The sequence below is a fragment of the Eretmochelys imbricata genome, chromosome 2 (genome assembly GCF_965152235.1).
Source record: "Eretmochelys imbricata isolate rEreImb1 chromosome 2, rEreImb1.hap1, whole genome shotgun sequence".
Lineage (NCBI taxonomy): Eukaryota > Metazoa > Chordata > Testudines > Cheloniidae > Eretmochelys > Eretmochelys imbricata.
In genome coordinates, this window is record NC_135573.1 from 242,399,998 (window position 1) to 242,425,297 (window position 25,300).

Here is a 25,300-nt window from a genome sequence, read left to right on the forward strand (position 1 = left end):
ATTTTCCCAGTGGTAGTCACTGTGGTATAAATTTTTCACATGTTACTAGCCATTTTGACTGGACAGTAAATTTTAAGCAAAGTAAGTACATTCCCCCCCCCCCCCCCCCCATCTCCAACCCTTTCTGAGCAGTTTACATGGACTGGGTTGGATGATGTAATGGGCATTCTGAATCTACCCTTTAATTGACCCCACATCTCTTTCAGAAAAGATATCATCTAGTCTAAAAGAGTACCTCTGCTACAGTTTTCACAATACCTAGTTTTCACTGTACCCAAATCTGCAGTAAATTTGGTTTTGACATAATTAATCTCTACTGTTACCACTTCATTGCTCCACTGGGCTCTTGTTTAAATGTTTTGAGATTTCTAAAGTTCTTAGATGAACGTTTTTTAATTTGGGCACCTAGATGCATATTTAGGCATCTGAGTAAAAGTGGCTTGACTTTTTTTTTCTTTCCCCAGAGGGACTAAAGCAGGTAGTGCTCAGCACCTCTGGAAATTGGCCACTGAATCATTTAGGTGCCTAAATTTTAGGCACTCAGTATTGAAGGATTTTCAATGGCCTGAGCCCTCAAGTTCCTTCAGTTCTTGTTGACTTCAGAAGGCGGTCAGCACCTCACAGGTTTGGGCCTTGTGTGAAGCTTGTTGCAAAATTAAATGCTTTCAGTGCAGAACTGTGTAGGTCAACAGAGTTCTTGCATTTTGCAGAACAGGCAAGAAACACCAAATTACTCCTGTTTTCTTACAGCTGCTCTGTCAGTGAAACATCTGATCTGCCACACAAACAACTTGTCTGAATCTTGCCAGTGTTGCAATAGAGATGGCAATTTCAAGTTATTTCTTTTCAGTGCTCCCTATGTAGCCTCCATTTTGTCCGATGATAAAAACAGCCATTAAGAGTAGAGCTGGTTGGGAATTTTCCATTGGAATGATTTTTTTCAACAGAAAATACAGTTTCTTCAATATCAACGTTTCCTTTAGGAACATTTTTCAATTTTTCAAAAAAAAATAATGTGGTTTTCCATTGGGAAAAATCAAAATGAAATACTTCGTTTTGCGTTAGTTCAACCTGAATTGGAACATTTTGGTTTGTTGAAATTACCTAAAAAGGTTTTATTTTGAGTCAGTTTAACATTAAGCTGCATTTTTCCACTGTGGTGCATTGCTGATAGGACTTGCAGTGCAGACCCTTTTCTCTCCATTGGGCTGGCTTCTACTGGGGACTACATCTCCCTTAATACAACATGGTCTCTCCTCTGGCAGTCTGTGTGGTGTATCATGGAAGGCACAGGAGTACAGATGCATCATAGGACATGTTGTCCGGCCAGGAAGCCTGGCCTGTAAATGGGAATTGAATATCTGGATCTCGAACCGTAACTCCTATGAAGCAGTTGCTCATACTGGGGGAAGAGCAGTTAAATGCTGAACTGACTAAAAACAGTGTTTAGGGTCAGTTCAATAAGCCAAAAATATACATTTTGATTTGGGAATATCTAAATATTTTGTTTGGACCAGAAAACATTAAGATGAAATGCTTTGATATTCCCGAATAGAAATTTTTTTTTCAATATGTCTTTGCACAAAAATTTTGGTATTCAGTATTTTGTCCCAATTTGGGAGGAAAACAAAATTTGAAATATTGGAATTTCCCATAGGATGGCAATTCTGAATTTTTCCTAGCTCTCATTCAAAGCAAAGAAATCAATACCATCTTGGTTTCAGTCTTCTCCAGTCTTGAAGTATGTAATAAATATTATTCAACTATTAGTGTGTCATCAGAAAGGTATTCACAGCTAGGAAAAATCACCTAAGCAGTTTAATGTATGGCTAAAATATTAAACTGCTAATGTCCTGAGTGTAACCTCCAATCCGATATTTGGTGTAAATTCTGTGAAATGGCCAAGAAAAAGCCAGAATTATTACTATTCTGACGAGATTTTAGCTTCAATTCTGTTATTTTATGTTTGTATTATTAAAAATGCCCAAAGGTTGCTTACACGATACACCCAAGAATTTCATTTGTGGTTACAGTGAAATACAAAGATGCCAAGTTTTCTACAGGAAAATCTGTTGTATGTAGCTGGGGCTTGACATTTTCAATGAACAGATGTAATACAGACATGCAGATAAGGCCAGCTTAGGTGGCAAATACATCAAGGAAGTTTTTGTTTTTGTTTGTTTTAATATAAGGACCAGTGCTTCTGGAGTTTGGGGGCACAGCATATTTCAAAGTAAAAAAATTTTTAAATGAGCATTACTTAAGATTTTCTACAGCAGAGCATTCAAATAACCAAAATACGTAAACAAAGTTTTTTTTAAAGATTGAAGTGCAGTTAGTGTTTAAAGAAAAAAAAAAAAGTGTGTGTGTGTGTGTGGCAGGGGTCCGACCTGTTTTGCAGCCTTAGATAATAAAAGCAAAGTCGTATCTTGTTTGGCCAAGGGCCACCAAACATTTTCTATCCTGTGGTGTTTGTTTAAATAAGAACTGAGCTCACTATATGGCAGTCTTGTTACCAATCAACCTGAGAGCCAAACTGTAGACTCCATAATCATGCTTGTTGGAGTCTTGTGGCCACACTAGTTGTGATTATAATTGGGTAAAGATGGGGTTTGGAGGCTCTGAAAATACTGAGAGGAATGGGAAAGTGAACTGGGGTAAGCAAGTGCTTTTAGTTTTTAGAATCCAGCTCTGTGAATGTTTAGCTAGGGAAGCATTGTGGACTTCCATCTGCATAAACCTAGTGTCAGAAAGACAAGTCCCTAGGGATCAATTACATGGAAATAAAGTGCTATTCCAGAATGTCTGCAATCTGTTAAGGCAGTAGGACTATTTCTAAAGATGGATCAAACTCTCTTAAGTGGGTGAAAGTAATTCATGGCATTTAACTCCTGGCTTCTGAACACCATACATGGTAATTATATTGTATTACTTATGGTTCTGTAACAGAAAAATCTACTGAGATAGTCACGTGGAGATGAGTCTTCAGTAAAGATGACAGATTGCTTCTCCTGATTCTTTCAGGTACAGATTTATTTCCTCCAATGTTCAGATGAGTACATTTTATAACATACTTCCCTAAGATGAACTTTTTAAATTCAGATTTAGTCCCCTTTAATTTAGCAACTGATCCTAAAGACAGGAAAATACAGAGGGTCTGTTACTTTTGTAAGTTAAGGAAGAAGGAGAATTAGAACATAATGAGCTTAGCAAAGACATTAGAAAAGCACAATAAATCTTAGGTCTATTTGATACAAAAATTGGATTGAAATTAGTGAGCAGATCTGCGTTTACCCGAGTGCTAAATGTGCAGAGACGTAGTTGCACAGATGATGTGAATACCAGTGGGAGTTGCACAAGTAAATACCCAGCATTTGTTTTTCTTGACCCTAGAGCCATTTCTTGGCTTGTGCCAGCAGAAGCCAAGTTTTGGTCCCACGCTGCCAGTGAATCTGCTTAAAATTAGGGCTACAATGGTGATAATCACCCAAAAGCCTTGCTCTGTAAATGGGCCCAGAGCCAGCTGGAATAGCTCCAAAAGTTGGTGCTGATTTAGCATCTCTCACCAGGAACTTCCACTAGCCAGAACATTGCATTGTGTCTCCTCAGCAACACAGGCTACCAAGGGAACAGCAGACCCATTCGCTAATTTCTACACTGGCTTCCTGTACAATATTGAGTCAAGTTCAAAGTCTTGATCCTTATTTTCAAGGCGCTTCATGGTCTGGGTCCAGCATACCTAAGAGATGGCCTGAAGCACTGGGATGAAGAGGGTAGCCACCAACTCCGTTCCTCTGGCACAATTTAACTCTCTATCATAAGGGTAAAGCTCATCTGTGCAGGAGACAGAGATTTCTTGGGAACTGGTCTGAGTCTGTGGAAGGAACTCCCGCAGAAGCGAAGGACCATTACAGACCTTCCAAGTGCCAGACACACTTCTCAGATCTGCCTTCTCTAACGTAAGTGCATAATAGCTTGTACACTGAAAAAAACCAAAACCCCACCGAAACAGAGCACTAAGCTGCACACGCAGTTCTCCCCTTAGAGACAGGATAAGAGAGAAAACCAGCCAAACAGGACAGATTGCTTAATGGGCTACTAGATGGTGCTTAAATACTATGGAGATGAGGGTAGTATAAGAATAAAATAGTGTTCTCTGGAGTCCTAACTTGATTCTAAAGCTGCAGGCCCCTGGAAAGGGTGCTGGCCATGCTTCCTTCCCCAAGGAGAATTACCCCTCCAACCTAAATGTGCTCTTATTTATATTAGCTTGTTATTTCTAGTCTATATTCCCTGTATCCTAAATAATTCTTCTTTCTTCTTGGTATTTACACTCTTCAAATATCTGTATATCATGTCCTTAATCTTCTCTGAGCCAAGCTATACATATTTAGCTCTTTGAATATTTCCTAATATTTCCTCCCCTCTCTCTGATCATTTTCCGGCCCTCCCCCCGCTTCTGGCAGGTTCGCGGGCCCAGTGACCCCGGCGGGAGCAGGATTTCCAGGACTAGGACCCTGTCAGGGCAGCAGGTGGTCAGGATGTTGAGTGCTGCTTGGCTCCTACTTAGCTGAAGCTGCTGCTCTTGCTAAGGATTGAAAAGGTTAAAGGGGGCAAATTGAGGGGGATGGGCAGGGTCTGAGCAGAGGGTGGAAACTGACTGCAGGCCAGGGATCAAACAGCTGGAGGCAGAGGCAGGAGCGAGGCTGATGAGCAAAATTCGGGGAGGGAGGTAAGAGCCAGTGTTCAGGCCAGGGCTGAGGTGCTGTCAGATGGTGGCAGAGGAGGTAACAATTACTGTGATGGGATGATCCACCTGCCCTGTTTGCAAAAATAGGGTGTGGGCAGAGGAGCTTCCATGCTTAGGAGGAAGTGTTCAGAAAAGAAAAATGAAGATGTCCTGGGCTGCTTATGATATACAGTTAGGGGAAGCAACAATAGAAAGTAAAGTAAACACTGCACAGGTAAAACATACCTTAAGTTTTTAGTGAACACTCAGAGTAGATAAAACACCCTGCTCCCTCCTTTAGCTGTGTTTTCCCATTACTGCGACCTATCCTTACTTGTTGCGGCCCCAGCTTGATTTAGTGGTTATTACAGAGAACAGAATAAGGAGCCTCCCTCTGATCCATTGTAATAATGCTCCATTCGCTTGCCAGCAAGGTGCGCTCACACATCAGGGAACTGACACCTTCAGGGCAGACTGGCCCAGGATGCTGAATACCACTTGGCTTTTCTTTTAAAATGCCTCTAATTCTGGGCAAGGGACAATTTTCAGTTATGCCCCAACAGATAAAAAATACAGGACATTTACAGAACAGGTGAAGTGTACAGTAGGGAAATCCACATTAAGCACAGATCTGGATTGGGGCTGCCGGTGAGATATGCACTGGCGAAGAAGCATGTCCACTGTATCCTGTACTTTTAGCATTCTAGGCTGTGACACAGCCAGTCTATTCGTGACACCCGTCTTTACGACACCAGGGCCATCACCTGGGTAATATGTCCATCTAGCCACTATAACCCTGGCACTGGCATTTCTCTCACTGAAGCACAGCATACTCTGATTTCACAATCACCACAGCCATATACTTTCTTCTGTCTCCACACTTAGGTGAGAGGGGCCTTGCCTGGCCAGAAGTCAAATGTCATAGAACCACAGGGTTAGAAGGGACTGCAAAGGTCATCTAGTCTAACTCCCTGTCAAGATGCAGGATGCGTCATGCCTCTGATCAGCTGTCACAACATAGCTTCCCCAACTGAATGATACTTCGCAACTGGCCTTCTATAAACAAGCCATTCTGCTATAGTCCTTCACCTTTAAAGAGGCATAATCACAATTTGCTTGGCAGGTTTTTAGGAGGAGAAATGATCAGTTATAAGCCAACCATAAATATTGTACTGATAAGCAAACAATCAGTTATAAGCGAACCATAAATATTGTACCAAGAAGCAAACGATAGGCAAACAATCAGTTATAAGCCAACCATAAATATTGTACCAAGAGCAAACTCTTCTTAGAAAAATAAAATCACAATCCAAAAGGTAAAAAACAGAAATATTACAATGTTCCCACCCCTTCTATAAAGGCCAGAGAAAGGGTGGCCTCTGCTTACAGAGAGTCAGATGCTTTGTTGGTAATTCAGTTGCTAGATAATCTACCTCTGAGGTAAATTCGTTCCTTGTTTACTCTTGAGTCCCTTTTATTCTCCTACGTGTCATCGAGAGAGGTGGCTGTTTATTCTAGCCAGAATCTCGCTGTGAGGTGGTGGAAACCAGTATCGCCTTTTTATAAACAAATACAATTATGTGTCTTTCTGAATATGTTTCATGCCATTAAGTCATTGCAGTATCCATATTTGTCACAATTATTTTCAGTCCGTGTTTTTTTCAGTACCTATCAATGAGTTTATTTAAAGGTTATGTAGGAGGATACTAAAGGAATGTTAAAGGATTGTGTGACAATTAATGTGGCACCTAAAAGAATTGTACAGTAGCTTTTATTGTCTATGTACTGTACCAATATGCAAAAATAAATGTCGTCAGATGTCATAGAATCATAGAATCATAGAATATCAGGGTTGGAAGGGACCCCTGAAGGTCATCTAGTCCAACCCCCTGCTCGAAGCAGGACCAATTCCCAGTTAAATCATCCCAGCCAGGGCTTTGTCAAGCCTGACCTTAAAAACTTCCAAGGAAGGAGATTCCACCACCTCCCTAGGCAACGCATTCCAGTGTTTCACCACCCTCTTAGTGAAAAAGTTTTTCCTAATATCCAATCTAAACCTCCCCCACTGCAACTTGAGACCATTACTCCTCGTTCTGTCATCTGCTACCATTGAGAACAGTCTAGAGCCATCCTCTTTGGAACCCCCTTTCAGGTAGTTGAAAGCAGCTATCAAATCCCCCCTCATTCTTCTCTTCTGCAGGCTAAACAATCCCAGCTCCCTCAGCCTCTCCTCATAAGTCATGTGTTCTAGACCCCTAATCATTTTTGTTGCCCTTCGCTGGACTCTCTCCAATTTATCCACATCCTTCTTGTAGTGTGGGGCCCAAAACTGGACACAGTACTCCAGATGAGGCCTCACCAATGTCGAATAGAGGGGGACGATCACGTCCCTCGATCTGCTCGCTATGCCCCTACTTATACATCCCAAAATGCCATTGGCCTTCTTGGCAACAAGGGCACACTGCTGACTCATATCCAGCTTCTCGTCCACTGTCACCCCAGGTCCTTTTCCGCAGAACTGCTGCCTAGCCATTCGGTCCCTAGTCTGTAGCGGTGCATTGGATTCTTCCGTCCTAAGTGCAGGACCCTGCACTTATCCTTATTGAACCTCATCAGATTTCTTTTGGCCCAATCCTCCAATTTGTCTAGGTCCTTCTGTATCCTATCCCTCCCCTCCAGCGTATCTACCACTCCTCCCAGTTTAGTATCGTCCGCAAATTTGCTGAGAGTGCAATCCACACCATCCTCCAGATCATTTATGAAGATATTGAACAAAACTGGCCCCAGGACCGACCCCTGGGGCACTCCACTTGACACCGGCTGCCAACTAGACATGGAGCCATTGATCACTACCCGTTGAGCCCGACAATCTAGCCAGCTTTGTACCCACCTTACAGTGCAAGTGTGGTGCTCTGCTCTGTCCAATATTGATAACGGTCGGCTGCGTGCGTGTGTTCCCTCTGTGTGCTGCCCCGGCTCTGCACAGATCGCTACACAGCAGACCCCGAGAGAACCCCCAATGACCACAGACTCTGATAAGGTGTGAAGACACCCTGCCAGGTTTATTGTCAAATGAAGCACAGTAATAGTTTCCCGCAGACTCCACAGGACATACTACGAATATGTGCCCCCTTGACAATGGACCCAGCTCAGTCAGTGGCAGGACTCTCCACTGCTCCCTAGGCCGGACAAAGACATCTACTCAGGGATGCATTCTTATACACAGGTACAAACAAGTTACACATCATTTCTGATGTATTGAGGTACAACCCCTCTGCCTGTTGGGGTGCTGCCTCTCTCCTGGTACATGTTGGTTCGAACCAACAAGTCTATCCATCATACTATCTTTTTGACCCTGTCTTTTAGGATGGGTCAGCCTGTTCCTCATTATTTCTGTGGAATGTATTCGTGCCGGAATGTTCTGGTGCCATCCTGGCACAGGTTTATCCTATTAGTACTTGATACCCTTTAGGTATGTGTATATGTCCAGTTAGCAGCCGCCTTCATGCCACCTTTTGTGAGCAGGGCCTGCCTCTGGCTCATAGCTTAACTTTGCTTTGTTAGCGAAGTCTTGACCATTACTTTAGTTCAGGCATCAGACCGGGCCTCTGATACCAAGGGTTTATGTTTCAGGGCCTCATCTTACTACAAAATGCATTATCATTACTCTGTAATATCCTAACTCAGATCATCTAAAAACTAATGGTAGGGAAGTAAAATATGCTTGCTTGCCCAAGACGCTAAAATGCCTACTTACAGCTCTGTCATTTTCCTTGCTCTTCTCTCAACTCCCTCCAGTTTGTCAATACTTTTCTGCTTCTGCCCAGAACTGAATACAATATTGTGGTTGTGATTAAACTAGAACTGTATAGACAGGGACTGTTACCTCCCTGTTAGATGTGATACGATATGACTCTCTATAGGAAGCTCAAAATGGTATTAGTTGAATTTCCTGCTATCTCTTTGCCAGTTCAAATCTAATATGTTGTTCACCATCACAGTGGGGATCAAATTCAGGGCTGACTTAGAGCAAGTGTAACTCTAGTGACTTCAGTGGAGTTGCCCCATTTTACAACACAGCTGAGTTTGGCTCTAGGCCCCTTTGGCATTACAGTTTCCATAAGTTTCTCCCTCCCACTGAATATCTGTCCGTGTTTTTGGATTATTTTTCTCCTAATGCATTACTTTGCATTTTCCTGAAATTCAGTCTCCTGTTTAACTCAGCTCACAACAGGACATTCCTGTTGGTGGTGGCTTGTTCGAACCAGTAAGCAGATTCACAGTCTGCATTATGAACAACTGTAATTGTGTAATGCTCTTTACGCTGGCAGTTCACTAAGTGGCAGATTGAGTTTAAATTGGCACTATTGAGTAGTTTGGGCTCTGGCTACATGTGAAACATTTTTCACCACCTTCTTTTCAGAGATCCCATCACTGGAGGTTGCTTTTAGCAGGTTGATAGTCATATTGGTGGGCCCTGGAGTGTTGAAATTATTCTTCTTCAACATCCAGATCAGTCCTCTTTCTTCACTTTTACCTTTCTGGACACATCTCTTCCCTAGTGTTGGATTTGCCACCTTTTTTGTATAATTTTCAGTGGCTGTTTGTTGTTCTCTTAAAATGTGATTTAATTATAGTATTTATTTTTATATAGCACTGGGAGTGCTTACATGAGCAGAGCTCCAAAAACAAATTTTTATTTATAATTGTGTTGTTTTTAAAAGATTCGGTAAAGACATACAAATTCATGAATTAGTCAGGTCTGAGATCACAGGACCTCATGTTATGCTGAAATGTAGTTGCTTCTTTCTGTCTTTCAAAACAGCAACAAACTATTGAATTTTGATTGTTATTTCTTTTATGTCAAATTGTAAATACAGTAATCTGAGATGATTAAAAGTTTCACCACAATAAGGGTCAGGTGCTCTCCCTATTTCATGTCTGTGCAGTTACAGAAGTAATACCAGTCTTTGTGCTTATTTGAAAACAACGATATTTCCATGAATTCCCATTTCCTTGCAATTGGGTGTTAGCAGGCAGTTAGAAAACCAGTCATGTGTCTGTGGGCTAGGTGTTCAATCTTTTCAAAATGAATCCCTAACCAAAAAGTCAGTGAACGAAGTGGAAAAGTCAAAATTCTCCGGCTTCACTGTATTAGCTTTATGTGCAGTTTGAAGTAATGTCCATTGACCAAACCTTTAGTGTGACCTGAATGGAAATAATACTACCCAGACACACAGGGTGCATGGTAGTCAGTCCCCAAATGGTAGGGTAATATTTAGTGAGTTAATGTGGCGTGAAGTATTATAATAAATATTGTGTCTTCCATTTAAACCGAAACTTGTACTCATGCACTTAGGAATTAGATGTGCACAAAACTTACACACAACGGAGTAGGTTTCAAACTCAGCAAATTATAGCTAAAGATTAAATAGCCCAACCAGCTCCTTCACCACATGCTGATTTAAGGATCTTGTGAGATCCAGCTTCACTTTTCTAGGTGCTTGCTGTTCTTGGTATCACTTAAATCTCTAGAGTATCTTATTTTCTGAAGACATTAACTTTACCCATGATGCCCTACAAATCCTTATTGTTTTGTGTAGCATGTTTATTGCTTTTCATTTTTTTGTGTTTAAGGATATAATGTAAAAAAAAAATAACCAAAGTCTTTATTAGAATGTTTGGAAATAATCTCTGATCAACAGAAGAAATGTATGAAATCCTTTCACTGAGACTGTATCTGATGTTTCTCTTTGGTGACAGTGGCATAGTTATAATGTGTGGGACACTGTAGGCATATATAGATTCATAGTCCATTTAAAACAGTATGATATAAGTAGGACAATTAGGATCCCACCATTCTCAAGGTGCAAATAAGCTTCTTAAGTGCAGACCAATGTAACAGAGGTGTTCTGTGTAATTTTCATCACATGTAACTGTTTTTATAAGTGTATATTGCTTGATGATTGATTCTCCAGGATTACACCCATAGTTTAAGTTGTTGTATAATTGTCCGTGCACAGCATTGTTAGCCTGCCCTTGTTTTTTTCACTGTTATGTCAAGACATTCAAATGCTGATTAATATGAGTGGATTCATTAAAGACAATTGCAAACTCTGCTTGTTTTCTTATGTTAAGATTAAGATCAGAAAGGAAAGAAGTCATAACCAAAACATAGATTGACCAGATCCAACCTTTAATTTAGTTTTGTATGAATGGATTAAATCCTTCTTTCCTTTCCAAAACAGACTTGACGGGATCAGATCATTGAGTTAAAATAGGTGGAACGGATTGTTTAGAATACATTTTTTCCCTAATATTTCTATTAAGTAGAAGAATATACTAAGTTTTGGTTATAACATGTCTTCCCAGGTATATCTTGAAAGACTGTTAACTTACGCAGAGATAGATATTTGTCCAGCAAACTGGAAGCGAATTGTACTGGGTGCAATTCTACTGGCATCCAAAGTTTGGGACGACCAGGCAGTGTGGAATGTGGATTACTGCCAGATCCTGAAAGATATCACAGTTGAGGACATGTGAGTTCCATATGTTTTATCTCAGTCTATGGATGCCGAAAATTTTGTGTGTATGTGTTTGGTGTTTCTTATACTCCCTAACAGACTTTATTATGTAAAGTTAGTGCACTCCAGACTATATCTAGAGACATGGAATGTTAACAGATTCTGATGAATTTGTTGGGACTGTAAATACAACTATGCCTGTTGCTGATTGCTCTGTGGGATTGTAGCATTTTTGAAATGGTGTCTACTGCAATTTTTTTGCAATTTATTGTTCTAGTAAAACAGAATTGTTACAGCACTGTTTTTAAAATATACATTACTATTGGGATGTGTGTTTGTGCAAGAGTGGCAAATAATGGGCCCCCTGGATGCTTAAAAACTGTTGTTGAATAAAAAGAGGAATAATAAGCCTGCAGTTCTTTACCTGTGTCTTTTTAAATAATATTCACTGCCACTATTGATTCTGCTTGTGGACAGTGGTCCACAATTTTTGGATTTGTTATACAGGATGATGTTTTCTGCATTACATCAAAGTCCATTAGTTGCCTCTGGCCCACAACCGATACAGCCGTTGCTGTTCAGAAATACTGGCTTTAGTGGGTTTGTTCCTTGTCTTCCCAAGTTAGCTTGCAGAGTGTTAAAAATCATAAACACAATTTGGAATGGGAAATTTTCCCACTTTCCCCCAACCTCTTTCTGCATCATACTGTGATGCTATAGTTTTTTGTCTAGGAGGATAAATACCAGTTAAAGATAACACTAAATCTTTTTAAAAGGTATAGTCCAGCAGTAAGAGAGGGGCCAGCCAAGAAAGTAGAATTGTAAGCACTATATTTCCCAGTAGATTGTTGGGGGTGAAATTTTGGCAGGTTAGGTATTGTAAACACTTTTTTGTAGACCTCTGTGGAACATGTAACTATATTATGCTTTCCAGCATCCCTACATGACATGCACCATGTTCAACCAGAGGTGCCCTGGGGTATATGTGAGAATAGCAGTGGAGCGGTAGAGGCTGGAGTCATTATGCCAGCATAGTGCTAATCGGGTAGAATGCCTCCAAGAGGCCAATGCACTCAGAAAACAGCAGTTCTTTAAAAGCGCAGTGTGTATTCCCCCAGTATTAGTCTTCAGGTTTGTGTGAGAACCAGGCCACGTGTTCTGTACCACAGGCAATACTAACCAATTCTCTGGTATTTAGAGCAACTGCTTCAGCATGGCTGCTGCATCCTACGCAGGTATGCTAGAGGAGGTAATGTGCTCTCTGCACCATCCCCAATGCTCACCAGTGCACCTGCACAGGACAAACTACAGTTTGCTCCTGTACATGAAACTATCTGTGTGGGTATTTGTGTAAAATGGTTTTCCATTCGGGAATGGATGTAAAAGCTGTGGGCGCTGTTCGTATCATATATTTTTCCCTGAGGGGCCGGGTTGTAGAGGATTAGCTTCTTTAGAGAAAGAGGGGGGGTGTTTACTGAGATTGTTTAAATAGGATTGAGAACTTTAGCTGATGTTTTGTTGGTTTAATTGTTTATATCCTATGAATTAATACATGCTCAGAGTAACATAATGAGAGTTTTATAAATCTAAAATCAGTAAATTAAATGTGTTGCTTGGTTGTCAGCAGAAGTTGAACCCAGGGCCTCTAGGCACTTTTGAAAATCCCACTGGGCACCTATCTTCATCTTTAGGCACCTACACCTTTAGCAGTCTGGCCCTAATCCATTAACTGTAGGCAGTAGCAAGAGGCTATCTGCTGGGAATCAGACATATTCATATACGCTTATTTGTGTGCCCTCTCTACAGCCAGGGACGGGGAGAGCTCTATTCAGTGCTTTCAGCTGCCTTTCCTCAGGACATGCTGATGTAGATTGCTTCTGTTTTTAAATAATTTTCAGTTTGAATATGTTTTTTTAAGAAGTTTTTGATCCCTAGCTATTAAATAATTAAAAAGAGAGAGAGAGAGAAGGAAAAACTGATTTATGATGACTGTTGAGGCAAAAAGCTAATACCTGAATTTTGCTTCCTTACATGTTCTTGATAATTATATAACTCATAAACTATGGCTATTTTTACTGTAATGTTTTGTGGTAATTGTGCTTTTCTGGAATAATATTAATATGATTAATATTCTCCAAAAAGCACAAAAAAGAACACTTTAGAAAAATGTAATTTTTTCTTCCATTGATCATTTTGGTGCAGCATTCAGAATCTTACCAAAAATGTAAAACCCAATGGGAATTTTTCTAATTAACTGTTGGTAAACCAAGCAAAATCCCAATTAGATATACTGTTTGACATTTTTATAGTAGCTTTTATACATTTGAATGTTAACTTTACGTTTGAGAATTATTGTAACATGAGTGTCTGGTCTATGCTCTAAATCATGTTGACGCATAACCATTAAAGAGACTTTGTATAGTTGGCGTGTCTAAGCTTTTCATTGGGGGCTGGGGGCGAGAGAAGGGGAAAGGAGAACAAATGTTTATACAGACAGCATATTTTTTTAAATCTCAGATTACAGCCTCAAAGCAGTAAAGGTCCAAGATTATTGCTCAAGCAGCCCCAGTTTAGTTTCCAGTTAGTTCTGACGGCTTGTCAGGCTTATGACTGGTCTCAAAATTATCTATAAATGAAAGGATAGATGCTAGGATTCAGCTGAGTACTTTATATTAAGCATGTTGGGGTCCCTCTGGCTGGGAAGAGGTTTATAAAATGTGACCTATCATTGCTGGAATATTAAGAAAGTTTAGTCTAAATCAGTATTAACTGGCCATTTCTAATGAGGGCTTACTGTCGTGGGCCAAAAATAAATAAATAAAACCTGATTGTTCTGGTAAGTCATATGCACATCCAGGAGGCAAACACATACCCACATGGCACTGATGTGGGAAATATGGCAGATGCCGCTTTGGGTATTTTTTTTAATTCAACTTTTACCATTAAAAATAATCAGTAAAAGATTGATGCCACTTCTAGTCCAACAAAATCAGACACGATAAGATTTGAGAATACAAAGTATAGATGGGAAAGACCTACCAGTGCTAGGTCACGTGATCCACCCCGCCTCTGTAGAATTGTTCCATGTTGTACATTTTTGCAGTGCTTTCTTGGCTATTTTGAGTTTTTTCATGATGGATTTTGCGAAGCTACTCTTTCTCTGCATGGTCTTGTTCCCGTGCTCCTGACATTTGGGTTCTGAGAATTGCAGTAAAGACCTCTTTTCACTCCTTCTGCAACTTAGCCTCTGATGAGCATATCTCACTTTTAAAAAAATGGTTTTGAAGTTGCTGTGTTTTTCCTGCATAGATTGGAAAGGCTAAGAGTTAAGTGATCATCTTAAGTGATCACTCTCCTTAGTGTGTATGATAACACCCATTTTTTCATGTTCTGTGTGTATATAAATCTCCTCACTGAATTTTCCACTGAATGCATCAGATGAAGTGAGCTGTAGCTCATGAAAGCTTATGCTCAAATAAATTAGTTAGTCTCTAAGGTGCCACAAAAACTCCTTTTCATTTTGCGAATACAGACTAACACGGCTGCTACTCTGAAACCTAAGAGTTTTGAGTGGCTGTAATGAAGGCTGACCGTGTTCCATGATATTTCAGACCATTTACCTGAGACTGGTCATACATAAGGTGATGGAGATTGTCAGTTTTAGCATCACTTTGAGTTTGTCAAAGGTGCATTTGAAGAGGAAGAATTTGAAGCTGCACTGGAAAGGACATAATGTTCTGGTGTCAAGAGAAAGAAAAGGTGGATGGAATGCATGATGGTGCTGTTAAAGTCAAACTTCACCGATCTAAAAATGTTACCAACCTTCTTGATTATCCTTAAATCCTATCTGTCTTCTGAGGACTAGCCAAAGCTCTGCTCCTGCAGAGCTTATTGGCTGGGCAGGACTGAGCTCCCCAGGGGACTTTGTCCTTAGGCCCTGGAACTCCTGTGTAACTCAGTACTGCAGAGCATCTTTGGTCTGTTCTTGCAAACTTCTTGTAGTCCTCATGAATGGAGCTCCAAAGCCAGCAGTCTCAGGGAAGCCTGCTGGCTCCCTATTCGATGATCCTGGGTGAGCTGGCTCTGCAGGCTTTGAGCTCTTAGTTCAGGGGAATACCAAACACCTAAGCACAGAATTCAAAGCTTGCTAAACCAGCTTCCATGATTATGTATATAGCTAATTCATCCAAAGGCTTTTCAAGTAATTGGGATTGTATTATGAATTTCTACTGTGCCTAACGCTGGGCAGCCAAGGGCTTTAAATATTGAAATTAACACACACAAACACAACACAGCTGTTACTCGAAACATTAACAATTGTGATAGGGTATAGGGTGAAAGTGTCTTTCAGACAACCAGTGGTTTTCAAACTTTTTTTTTCTGGCAATTCAGTTGAAAAAAATTGTTGATGCCCATGACCCAACAGAGTTGGAGATGAGGGGTTTGGGGGGTGGGAGGGGCTCAGGGCTGGGGCAGAGGGTTGGGGTGCAGGGGTGAGGGCTGCGAGGTGGGGCTGGGAATGAGGGGTTCAGGGTTAGAGGGGGCTCTGGGCTGGGGCTGGGGCTGGGGCTTGGGGTGCAGGAGGGGGGCATGGTTCTGGGCTGGGGGTGCAGGCTCTGGGGTGGGACTGGGGATAAGGGGTTTGGGGGGCTCAGGGTTGGGGCAGGGGATTGGGCTGTGGGAGGGGGCTAGGGCTCTGGGGTGGAGCTGGGGATAAGGCGTTTGGGGTACAGGAGGGGGCTCCGGGTTTGGGGGGGCTCAGGGTTAGGGCAGGTGGTTGGTGTGTGGGAGGGGTCAGGGCTCTAGGGTGCAGGAAGGGCCTCTGGGTTTGGGGGGGCTCAAGGCTGGGGCAAGGGATAGGGGCATGGGTTGTGACATGGGCTTACCTCAGGTGGCTCCTGGTCAGCGGTGTAGCGGGGATGCTAAGGCAGGCTTCCTGCCTGTCCTGACACCATAGACCATACTGCGCCGCAGAAGCGGCCAGCAGCAGGTCCAGCTCCTAAGTGCGCAAGCATCTCCACGTGGTTCTCGCCCACAGGCACCGCCAAATGAGCCAATGGGAGTGCAGAGCCCGGTGGCCCCCCCGCCTAGGTGCCAGACGTGCTGCTGGCCACTTCCGGAGCACAGTACGGTGTCGGAACAGGTAGGGACTAACCTGCCTTAGCCAGGCAGCTCGGCCGATGGTACTTTTATCGGCCCAGTCGGCAGTGCTGACCAGAGCCGCCGTGACCCAGTGCTTTACATTCCGTGACCCACAGTTTGAAGACCACTGATCTAGACCATTTGGGGCTTTATAGATCAATACCAACACTTTGAATTGCAGCTAGAAGCAAACAGGGAGTTGATGTAGAAAATTGAATTGTAGGTATATAAATGCATTGGCTCACACCACTCAGAAATGTAGCTGTGTTCTGTGCTAGTCTGAGCTTCCGGGTGAACTTGATGGGTAGCCGTAAGTACAGCACTACCAACTCTCCACAATAGATTACTGTAAATTAAATTACATTAGCTCAAATGAGGAATGTGTGTATGTTTTGATAGGTGTCTATAGTTTTGCTAGTCAGTTGCCGATGATCTACTGATGTTACCTATAAATCTGGGAGCCAAGATGTAGTCAAAAGAAGTCTGAGGCTATGTGCTGTTTCGTCAAAGTTGGGTATATTCCTCAGTAGATGGACAGGCTCTCTCTCTCTACCTCAACAAGCTTCATGTTCTATATTATTCCTCCAGACTTAGCTTGGAGAAAGTCAAATCTTGTATTTTGCTGGTAAACTCTTCAAATGTTAAATTTTATGCCAGTGTGGATTTTCTGTAAAACTTGTACTACTTTAGTGCTACTAGAGAGCTATTAGAGCACTGTCAGAAAGTTAGGCCCCCATTAAGTTTTTAAATGTGAATATTGATATGTATCAATGTCTAAAAACTGAATGTGGGAATTTAATAGGAAGTGGGGCTATATTGTGGAAGCAAGGTGACAGCCTCTGTATTAAGTGAGAGGAGAGAAATAGTTAGTTGTCGTTCATTGCTGCTGTAGGTGACATTTTCCTCTCTCAGCCTCAACTATTTCCCTTCATCACCTGTTGCCCACTTTATATCACGCTGATCCTGTGCAATCAACATGTAGCCTAAATGTATCACAGCAATAAACACACACGTGCAGATTTTAATTCTGCAGTTTCCATATAAAATGTGTAATACCTGCTTTAGAGTAATCATGTACAACATTGATCCCTCATTCATTTTTCTTAAACATTCCAAAACGTATTTTGTAGTGGCCGTTTCCAATGTGACAACCTACCTTGTTTACTTTGCATGCCTGCATCTCAAACAATATGGAGAACTGTGCAATATCATTTATGAAAATCATCAATCCTTTAACGTCAATGGTTTGCTGCAGTGGTTTTCAACTTTTTTTTTTTCATTTGTGGAACCCTAAACATTTTTGAATGAAGGTGCGGACCCCTTTGGAAATCTTAGGCGAAATTGCAAACCCCCAGGGGTCCACAGACCCCATGTTGTACACCACTGCTCTATGGTAACAAGAATCTTACATGGACCCTTAGACATAGTCTGCAGACCACAGTTTGAAAACCACTGATTTACTGGCTTATTTCCATTCGTTTTTGGTGTGTGATGGGCAGTCAGACAACCTTAACTAAGACTTTACGAAGTATTTTGTGTGGGAATATCAATAATAGTCTCTATTACTAACAGTTATGTTGGTAAACAAAGCTGTCTTGTTTTATTGTTGCCCAGTATGAATTTTGCTTACATGTATGGGGGAAAGTAACCTCATTTAGTCTGATTGGAAGCATACATAAAAAAGACGGCGAATTATGGGGAACTGATTTTTTCCTGATTAATTTAAAAATGACAGTGGAAGCTGAAACGAGTAAATACTTTTTCAGAAAAACTGTGGTTTAGAGGATGTTCCAGCACTTGGGAGAGATGTCTGTGACAAACTGAAACTAGTTTTATTCTCTCTTGGGAGTAAGAAGTATACTTGGGTCAATCTGTTGTAGTTTGATGTAAAGTATATTCAGATGGTGGCAGGAGGTTATACACACAGTCTAAAATATATTTTCACTTTTATTTTCTCATTAACAGGAATGAGCTGGAGCGCCAGTTTCTTGAGTTGTTGCAGTTCAACATTAATGTTCCCTCCAGTGTTTATGCCAAGTATTATTTTGATTTGCGTTCCCTGGCAGAAGCAAATAACCTGAGCTTTCCTTTGGAGCCCCTCAGCAGGGAAAGGGCATATAAACTTGAGGTAAGATGGTTTCCCTTCATGTTATTGCAGAGTTGAGAGCTGATGAGACATCTAGGAGTGTTTTTTGTTCAAACTATCATTGGTGAAAAATCAGAATCTCATGAACCCAACGTTGTATTACTGCCCTTAGCTGTTCTGCAAGTGCTCTCATTTTCTGTGGCTCTGTGGACAGGTTTTTGGGCTGAATGTGCTTCCTCTTGGCTTGTTTTGTAATGTTTTTTCAACTCTTGTAGACTGGTTTCAATGCAGTGAAATGTTAGTGGTTATGTTAACTGACCATCAGAAAGTACCTTCAAGTTTTACAGTATATTTTACATTGACCTTTGGTCAAAGATCAGCTGTTAGACAACCAGTTTTTACTGATTCTTTTGGTTGCATAAGACCTGTTTCATTCTACATATTTGTAATGATCTGGATACTGACAAGTACTTACGGAAATTCCCATTCCATGTACATCTGCCTCATTCTCCTTACTCTTACACCAGTGTTAGTCCATTGATTTCAATTGGGTTGCTCCTTAATCTCGTTAGTGCGAGAGGAGAATCAAGCTCATTTTGCTATTAAATTGTCAGACCTCACGATATGTTCTTACAGGACCTGATTTATAAGTATACTTGACTGTGTCATGGGGCCTGATCCTGTGAAGTGTGGCGCATCCTAAATTCTCATTGATGTGCATGGTGTAGGGACATCAGACCAGCTGAGTATTTTGCAGGAGTATCTCTTGACCCTTTGATTTTAAGGTTTTAAAATGTCATTAACATCATTACATGAAAATGTATATATGTTACTGCTAATTTGAAATCTGCCATTGATTGATGACTAGTCTTAATTTCCCTTCCCCTTAAGAATACTACTGCTTTGCACCGGAAGCTCTTTATCTGAGGATCTCAAAGCTTTCCTTACATTCAGACTCTCCATGCTCCTGAGAAATATTCAGGCATTACTGTCCCTATTTTCAGAAGGGAAAACTGAGCCACAAAAGGTTAATTGATTCATCTATGACACATAAGAAATTAATAGATGGACTGGGAATTGGAGTGGTTGCAAATTGGTGGGGAGAGAATTCATGAATATTTTAGCAAAATTTCATTTCCGTTTCCACTGAAAAATTTGTCAAAATGTCCGAACCAGCTCAAGCTGACAATATAACTGTTCCCTAGATAACAGGCCACTCTAATGTGTACAAAGTTATTTACGCTAGTGATTCAAAAGTATGAAAATACTGTCAAGATACTAATCGTATGTGTAAAAAGATAGCTTTGTTAAATGTTTAGGTATCTGTTTCTGATAATGAGCTCTATAATGTATTGAACTAATGTAAATTAGTTTTGCATAGAAAAATGTAGGTGAGAATTTACTGGAACAGGTTGCCCATGTCTGTATCACACACAAGGTAAAATGTCTGGATAAAGCCTTTTTAATTTTGACTATAAGCTTGTGACTGTTCTCTCAGACTCCAGAAAAGAAAATACTTAATAAACTCTATAAAAGAGAGGGAGTTGAAGCACTATAAATACATCCGCATAACAGAGGCAGCTCATACTGTCTCTTAGCATTTATGGATGATTTTTTATTCCCTCTTTATCTAAAAGCAGATCAAGAATTAATTTGTACCTATTGAGGAAAATAAATATTTAAAAGATAAATAGAATAAGATAAAAAAGATAGCAATCTTAATAATACATGTATCTGGGCTGATTTGTAGTGCAGGTGCAAAGCAGCTCTAAGGCAGTATAGCTGGTCAACAACCCAGAGGAGGGGAGCCGCACAGTGATGTAAACCTGGTGTAATGGCTCTTGGACTATGCGCACATCCTGTGACTGGGAAAAGGGGGACATGACTGAGGCTTCCCTGCTGCTTGACAGTCCCTGGCTGCCATAATGGACTCTTTGTTTACCAATGTCTCTATGTAATTTACATCAGCCTTTATTCTGCTCTAACTTATTCACAGGGACGATCCCAACATATAGCCAGCCAAGAATCAGTAAAGGTGTCTACATTGTTGCACCACTGACCTAAATGTGGTGTTTGCTTGTCAGCCATGGCCAAGATTCTGAGCATTGTGTTAAATCAGTGAGCTGATCTGCAGGTTGGGTAACCTGAAATCAATGGAGCCACACCAGCTGAGGAGCTTGCCTAATACGTTTTGAGAGAAGGAATAAAGTCTGTGATTATAGACAGCAAGTTAATAGTTAACGTGTACCCCCCTGATAGAATGATTGACCATGAAAATAGAAACATACTCATTCAATTCTAAGATTTAAATAAAGCAGCTTCTTCCTTTGAGAAAAACTAAATCTGTCACTGTCTTTTAAAGAAAAGTGGTATTGCCAGTATCAATCACTATAATACAATGCAAAGGTAGGCAGCACCAGAGTAACTTATACTCTAATAAATTTGTTAGGTGCCACAAGTACTCCTTTATACTACAGTAGTGTCTAGTGTGTGTTTGAGAAGCAAGAATATCAGATCTGGCAGGGCAAAACCTATGCTCTCCTGTCAGATACTTCATGCGCCTGACATGAAAACAAAATAAAACAGAGAAAGGAATTTGTAAAGTGAAATCCTTCATCAAATTCAAAGGCTGGACAGGATCCATCAGCAGTAACCTGTCTTTGAGAGGTTTCAGAGTAACAGCCGTGTTAGTCTGTATTCGCAAAAAGAAAAGGAGTACTTGTGGCACCTTAGAGACTAACCAATTTATTTGAGCATGAGCTTTCATGAGCTACAGCTCACTTCATCAGATGCATACCGTGGAAACTGCAGCAGACTTTATATATACACAGAGAATATGAAACAATACCTCCTCCCACCCCACTGTCCTGCTGGTAATAGCTTATCTAAAGTAATCATCAGGTTAGGCCATTTCCAGCACAAATCCAGGTTTTCTCACCCTCCACCCCCCCACACACACATTCACTCTCCTGCTGGTGATAGCCCATCCAAAGTGACAACTCTTTACACAATGTGCATGATAATCAAGTTAGGCCATTTCCTGCACAAATCCGGGTTCTCTCACTCCCTCACCCCCCTCCAAAAACCCACCCCCATACACACACAAACTCACTCTCCTGCTGGTAATAGCTCATCCAAACTGACCACTCTCCAAGTTTAAATCCAAGTTAAACCAGAACATCTGGGGGGGGGGTAGGAAAAAACAAGAGGAAATAGGCTACCTTGCATAATGACTTAGCCACTCCCAGTCTCTATTTAAGCCTAAATTAATAGTATCCAATTTGCAAATGAATTCCAATTCAGCAGTTTCTCGCTGGAGTCTGGATTTGAAGTTTTTTTGTTTTAAGATAGCGACCTTCATGTCTGTGATTGCGTGACCAGAGAGATTGAAGTGTTCTCTGACTGGTTTATGAATGTTATAATTCTTGACATCTGATTTGTGTCCATTTATTCTTTTACGTAGAGACTGTCCAGTTTGACCAATGTACATGGCAGAGGGGCATTGCTGGCACATGATGGCATAAATCACATTGGTGGATGTGCAGGTGAACGAGCCTCTGATAGTGTGGCTGATGTTATTAGGCCCTGTGATGGTGTCCCCTGAATAGATATGTGGGCACAATTGGCAACGGGCTTTGTTGCAAGGATAAGTTCCTGGGTTAGTGGTTCTGTTGTGTGGTATGTGGTTGTTGGTGAGTATTTGCTTCAGGTTGCGGGGCTGTCTGTAGGCAAGGACTGGCCTGTCTCCCAAGATTTGTGAGAGTGTTGGGTCATCCTTTAGGATAGGTTGTAGATCCTTAATAATGCGTTGGAGGGGTTTTAGTTGGGGGCTGAAGGTGACGGCTAGTGGCGTTCTGTTATTTTCTTTGTTAGACCTTCCACACAAACTTCCTCGTGGCTGGATTTTACTAAAACTAGACAAGCCATTTACAACGCATACTTTGCTTCTCTACAAAAGAAAAAGGACACTAAACTTTCTAAACTACTACATGCTACAAGGGGCCACAGCAATGGTTCCCTCAACCCACCTAGCAATATTGTTAACCTATCCAACTATACTCTCAGCCCAGCAGAAGCAGCTGTTCTATCTCGGGGCCTCTCCTTCTGCCCCTCCACCCCCACGAACATGATACAGTTCTGTGGTGACCTAGAATCCTATTTTCGACATCTCCGACTCAAGGAATATTTCCAAAATACCTCTGAACAACATACTAATCCACAGAGGTCTCCCTACCAACACTACAGAAAGAAGGATTCTAGGTGGACTCCTCCTGAAGGTCGAAACAGCAGACTGGACTTCTACATAGAGTGCTTCCGCCGACGTGCACGGGCTGAAATTGTGGAAAAGCAGCATCACTTGCCCCATAACCTCAGCCATGCGGAACGCAATGCCATCCACAGCCTCAGAAACAACTCTGACATCATAATCAAAAAGGCTGACAAAGGAGGTGCTGTTGTCATCATGAATAGGTCAGAATATGAACAAGAGGCTGCTCGGCAGCTCTCCAACATGAGTTTCTACAAGCCATTACCCTCTGATCCCACTGAGAGTTACCAAAAGCAACTACAGCATTTGCTCAAGAAACTTCCTGAAAAAGCACAAGATCAAATCCGCACAGACACACCCCTGGAACCCTGACCTGGGATATTCTATCTACTACCCAAGATCCATAAACCTGGAACTCCTGGGCGCCCCATCATTTCAGGCATTGGCACCCTGACAGCAGGATTGTCTGGCTATGTAGACTCCCTCCTCAGGCCCTACGCTACCAGCACTCCCAGCTACCTTCGAGACACCACTGACTTCCTGAGGAAACTTCAATCCATCGGTGATCTTCCTGATAACACCATCCTGGCCACTATGGATGTAGAAGCCCTCTACACCAACATTCCACACAAAGATGGACTACAAGCTGTCAGGAACACTATCCCCGATAATGTCACGGCTAACCTGGTGGCTGAACTTTGTGACTTTGTCCTTACCCATAACTATTTCACATTTGGGGACAATGTATACCTTCAGATCAGTGGCACTGCTATGGGTACCCGCATGGCCCCACAGTATGCCAACATTTTTATGGCTGATTTAGAACAACGCTTCCTCAGCTCTCGTCCCCTAAAGCCCCTACTCTACTTGCGCTATATTGATGACATCTTCATCATCTGGACCCATGGAAAAGAAGCCCTTGAGGAATTCCACCATGATTTCAACAATTTCCATCCCACCACCAACCTCAGCCTGGTCCAGTCCACACAAGAGATCCACTTCCTGGACACTACAGTGCTAATAAACAATGGTCACATAAACACCACCCTATACCGGAAACCTACTGACCGCTATTCCTACCTGCATGCCTCCAGCTTTCACCCTGACCACACCACACGATCCATCGTCTACAGCCAAGCTCTGCGATACAACCGCATTTGCTCCAACCCCTCAGACAGAGACAAACACCTACAAGATCTCTGTCAAGCTTTCTTACAACTACAATACCCACCTGCGGAAGTAAAGAAACAGATTGATAGAGCCAGAAGAGTTCCCAGAAGTTACCTACTACAGGACAGGCCTAACAAAGAAAATAACAGAACGCCACTAGCCGTCACCTTCAGCCCCCAACTAAAACCCCTCCAACGCATTATTAAGGATCTACAACCTATCCTAAAGGATGACCCAACACTCTCACAAATCTTGGGAGACAGGCCAGTCCTTGCCTACAGACAGCCCCGCAACCTGAAGCAAATACTCACCAACAACCACATACCACACAACAGAACCACTAACCCAGGAACTTATCCTTGCAACAAAGCCCGTTGCCAATTGTGCCCACATATCTATTCAGGGGACACCATCACAGGGCCTAATAACATCAGCCACGCTATCAGAGGCTCGTTCACCTGCACATCCACCAATGTGATTTATGCCATCATGTGCCAGCAATGCCCCTCTGCCATGTACATTGGTCAAACTGGACAGTCTCTACGTAAAAGAATAAATGGACACAAATCAGATGTCAAGAATTATAACATTCATAAACCAGTCAGAGAACACTTCAATCTCTCTGGTCACGCAATCACAGACATGAAGGTCGCTATCTTAAAACAAAAAAACTTCAAATCCAGACTCCAGCGAGAAACTGCTGAATTGGAATTCATTTGCAAATTGGATACTATTAATTTAGGCTTAAATAGAGACTGGGAGTGGCTAAGTCATTATGCAAGGTAGCCTATTTCCTCTTGTTTTTTCCTACCCCCCCCCCCAGATGTTCTGGTTTAACTTGGATTTAAACTTGGAGAGTGGTCAGTTTGGATGAGCTATTACCAGCAGGAGAGTGAGTTTGTGTGTGTATGGGGGTGGGTTTTTGGAGGGGGGTGAGGGAGTGAGAGAACCTGGATTTGTGCAGGAAATGGCCTAACTTGATTATCATGCACATTGTGTAAAGAGTTGTCACTTTGGATGGGCTATCACCAGCAGGAGAGTGAATTTGTGTGGTGGGGTGGAGGGTGAGAAAACCTGGATTTGTGCTGGAAATGGCCTAACCTGATGATTACTTTAGATAAGCTATTACCAGCAGGACAGTGGGGTGGGAGGAGGTATTGTTTCATATTCTCTGTGTATATATAAAGTCTGCTGCAGTTTCCACGGTATGCATCTGATGAAGTGAGCTGTAGCTCATGAAAGCTCATGCTCAAATAAATTGGTTAGTCTCTAAGGTGCCACAAGTACTCCTTTTCTGTCTTTGAGAGGATCCATGAGGTTAAAAACTTGTCTGAATCATTAATACTTGATAGACTTTCTGGAGTAAAATATCTCACCATATT

General features: G+C 41.7%; 1 protein-coding gene across 4 annotated transcripts in view; it reads left to right on the top strand.

Moving 5' to 3' along the window:
* The window catches only part of CCNY (cyclin Y), a 224,634-nt gene that overhangs the window by 181,485 nt on the left and 17,849 nt on the right, over positions 1 to 25,300 (top strand). For all 4 annotated transcript variants that reach the window (XM_077808317.1, XM_077808318.1, XM_077808319.1 and 1 more), the window contains 2 exons: positions 11,102 to 11,268; positions 18,361 to 18,523. In XM_077808317.1, coding sequence (XP_077664443.1) covers positions 11,102 to 11,268; positions 18,361 to 18,523 — 330 coding nt within the window. The remainder of the gene's footprint in view (positions 1 to 11,101; positions 11,269 to 18,360; positions 18,524 to 25,300) is intronic.